We start from the raw sequence: 3,091 nt of genomic DNA on the forward strand, positions 1-3,091 counted from the left end.
GACATGAACATCATTTTATTTTTGTTATTTCTTGCCATCTACCTTCTTACTCTGATAGGAAATTTGGGGTTGGTTGTATTAGTCATTAGTGATTCCCGGCTCCACAACCCTATGTACTATTTCCTGAGTGTACTGTCCTTGTTAGATGCCTGCTTTTCTACAGTACTGACCCCCAGAATGCTGGTCAATTTCCTTGCAGAGAATAAATCCATTTCACTTGCAGAATGTGCAGTGCAGATGCTTCTCTTTGTTACCTGTGGAACCACAGAATGTTTCCTCTTGGCCGCGATGGCTTATGACCGCTACTTAGCCATCTACAACCCACTTCTGTACACAGTGAGCATGTCTCCTAGAGTCTACGTGCCACTTATCATGGCTTCTTATACTGGTGGAATTCTGCATGCTACAATACACACAGTGGCCACTTTCAACCTTTCTTTCTGTGGCTCCAATGAAATCAGGCATGTTTTCTGTGATATTCCCCCATTGCTTGCTCTTTCTTGTTCTGACACCCACATCAACCAGCTTCTGCTCTTCTACTGTGCGGGCTCCATAGAGGTAGCCACCATCATGATCATCCTGGTCTCCTACGGTTTCATCCTAGTGACCATCCTGAAAATGAATTCAGCTGAAGGGAGGAGAAAAATATTTTCTACCTGTGGAGCTCACCTAACTGGAGTGTCCATTTTTCATGGTACAATCCTCTTCATGTATGTGAGACCACGTTCCAACTATACCTTGGAGCATGACATGGTAGTGTCAACATTTTACACTATTGTGATACCCATGTTGAATCCCATCATCTACAGTTTAAGGAATAATGATGTAAAAGTGGCAATGAGAAAGTTACTTGAGAGAAATTGGTTCATAAATAAAGTGCACTTCAGAAACTGACTAAGGGGCTAGAGAGAGCACTTGGTGGTTAAGAGCACTGACTGCTCTTGCAGAGGACCTGTGTTTGGTTCCTAGAACCCATAGGATAACTAACAACCATCCTCACTCTAGTTTCTGTGTCTTGATGTCTAATACTGGGCTTGTTGGGCGCTGCATGCAGGTGGTGCTTTTATATGCCGAAGCAACATTCATACACATAATAAATAAATGACTTTAGCAACTGAATAAACAAAAAACTCACATTAGCTTGTATTTAAGTCTTTTGTTATTGTATATTTCTAATGTATTTTCAAATAAAGCATTAATTAGTCCTGAAATATATGTCAGAATTATCAGCATATTATACCATTTGTATGTATTTAACTATATTCAAATTTATCTATCAGCATATTTTGTCATTCTATGTGTATAAGTATGTTCAAATTGATCTGTTCCCAATAATTTTAATATACATATGAAGTACAGGTAGTTTCAGTATGACTTCCTCCTCTTTGGCTATGCCATATTATTTAGACAGGGGATTGGCTTGAAGTTTCCCACATTGGTTATGTTTTGGAGTCACATTATGAATCTATTTCTTCATTCTTGCATCTTTCTCTGAAATTTTGCTGGAACTACACAATATTTTCACACATACACCTGTAGAACTAGTCATTTGTGTATTGTTTGGTGCTAGACTTGTCTTTATTAAAGTCCCTTCTTTCTATTCTTCAATCACAAAATGATAATAAGATCTACAACTTAAACTGACAGTCTAATTGAGAAAATTCACAAGATTATTCAGGCAAATGGAAGAACAGCTTGCAAGAAAACCTACAAATTGATGAACTCTTTGACAAAGGCCTTTCTCTTTCCAGTGTTGATGTGTTCAGCATGAATTTGGGAAATAAAAGTACACTGGACCCTTGTCAGGATTTTGTCTTTTCTGAGGCCTGCTGACATAGACCAGAATACACATAGCCATAAAAAGGTGATAGAAATTTCATTCCTATTGATTACAACACAAAGGGGATGATCTTCATTGCTTCTATCAATGCCCATGGTCTGTGGTGTTTGTATAATATACAAAACAAATACAAACACAGTCATACTTTTTTGTTAGTCAACGGCAGGAATATTCATGAGCTACATGTTTTGGTTATAAGAGGAGGTAAGGACTGGGGAAATGGCTCAGTAGTTAAGAGCACAATCTGCTCTTCTCAAGGACCATTGTTTTGTCCTCAGCCCTCAATCAGTGGCTAACAACTGTTTGTAACTCCAGCAACAGGGAATCTGATGCCCTCTTGAGGCATTGTTGATCATTGTATGCACAGGTTCACTTTATACATGCGGGCAAAACATTCACACACATAAAATAAATACAATTAAAAAACAAACAAACAAAAGAAGCCCTCAAGCCTTAGTAAGCTTGTTTTCATTATAAACAAGCTAAAATAATATTAACGTTTTGGCTTTAAGGTTAATTAAAGTCATTTGTCCAGAGTATGTCCATATTATAAAAGTTGTTCCTATGCTGGAAATGGATCATCTATCATCTATCAAGGATCTATCTATCTATCTATCTATCATCTATCTATCTATCATCTGTCTATCTATAATCTATCTATCATCTGTCTATCTATATCTATCTATATCTGTCATCTATCTATCATCTATCTGTCTATCTCTATCTATCATCTATCTATCATCTATCTGTCTATCTATCTATCTATCTTATCATCTATCTATCTATCATCTATCTATCATCTATCATCTATCTATATATCATCTATCTGTCTATCATCTATCATCTATCGATCTATATCTATCATCTATCTATCATCTATCTATATCATCTATCTATCTTCTATCTATCATCTATATCTATCATCTATCTATCTATTATCTATCATCTATCATCTATCTTTCATCTATCATCTATCATCTATCTATCTATCATCTATCTATCATCTATCTATATCATCTATCTATCTTCTATCTATCATCTATATCTATCATCTATCTATCTATTATCTATCATCTATCATCTATCTTTCATCTATCATCTATCATCTATCTATCTATCATCTCTATCTATCTATCTATCTATCTATCTATCATCTATTTATCTATCTATCATCTATCATCATCTATCATCTATCTATCTATCATCTATCTATCTATCTATCTATCATCTATCATCATCTGTCTATCTAAT

At 35.5% G+C, this 3,091-nt stretch overlaps 2 protein-coding genes across 2 annotated transcripts in view; one reads left to right on the forward strand and one right to left on the reverse strand.

Moving 5' to 3' along the window:
• The first annotated feature begins 3 nt into the window (after positions 1-3).
• LOC103748458 (olfactory receptor 1102) lies at positions 4-894 on the forward strand. The gene has a single exon (XM_008851096.1). The coding sequence runs from the start codon at positions 4-6 to the stop codon at positions 892-894; it is 891 nt and encodes a 296-aa protein (XP_008849318.1).
• A 305-nt stretch (positions 895-1,199) lies between these two features.
• Positions 1,200-3,091, reverse strand: part of LOC103748459 (olfactory receptor 8H1-like) — a 7,433-nt gene continuing 5,541 nt past the window's right edge. Inside the window, exon 2 of the mRNA XM_008851097.1 lies at positions 1,200-1,205. Within this exon, the coding sequence (XP_008849319.1) occupies positions 1,200-1,205 (6 nt within the window). The remainder of the gene's footprint in view (positions 1,206-3,091) is intronic.

This window comes from Nannospalax galili, unplaced genomic scaffold (assembly GCF_000622305.1).
Source record: "Nannospalax galili isolate Female #2095 unplaced genomic scaffold, S.galili_v1.0 scaffold1226, whole genome shotgun sequence".
Taxonomy (NCBI): domain Eukaryota; kingdom Metazoa; phylum Chordata; class Mammalia; order Rodentia; family Spalacidae; genus Nannospalax; species Nannospalax galili.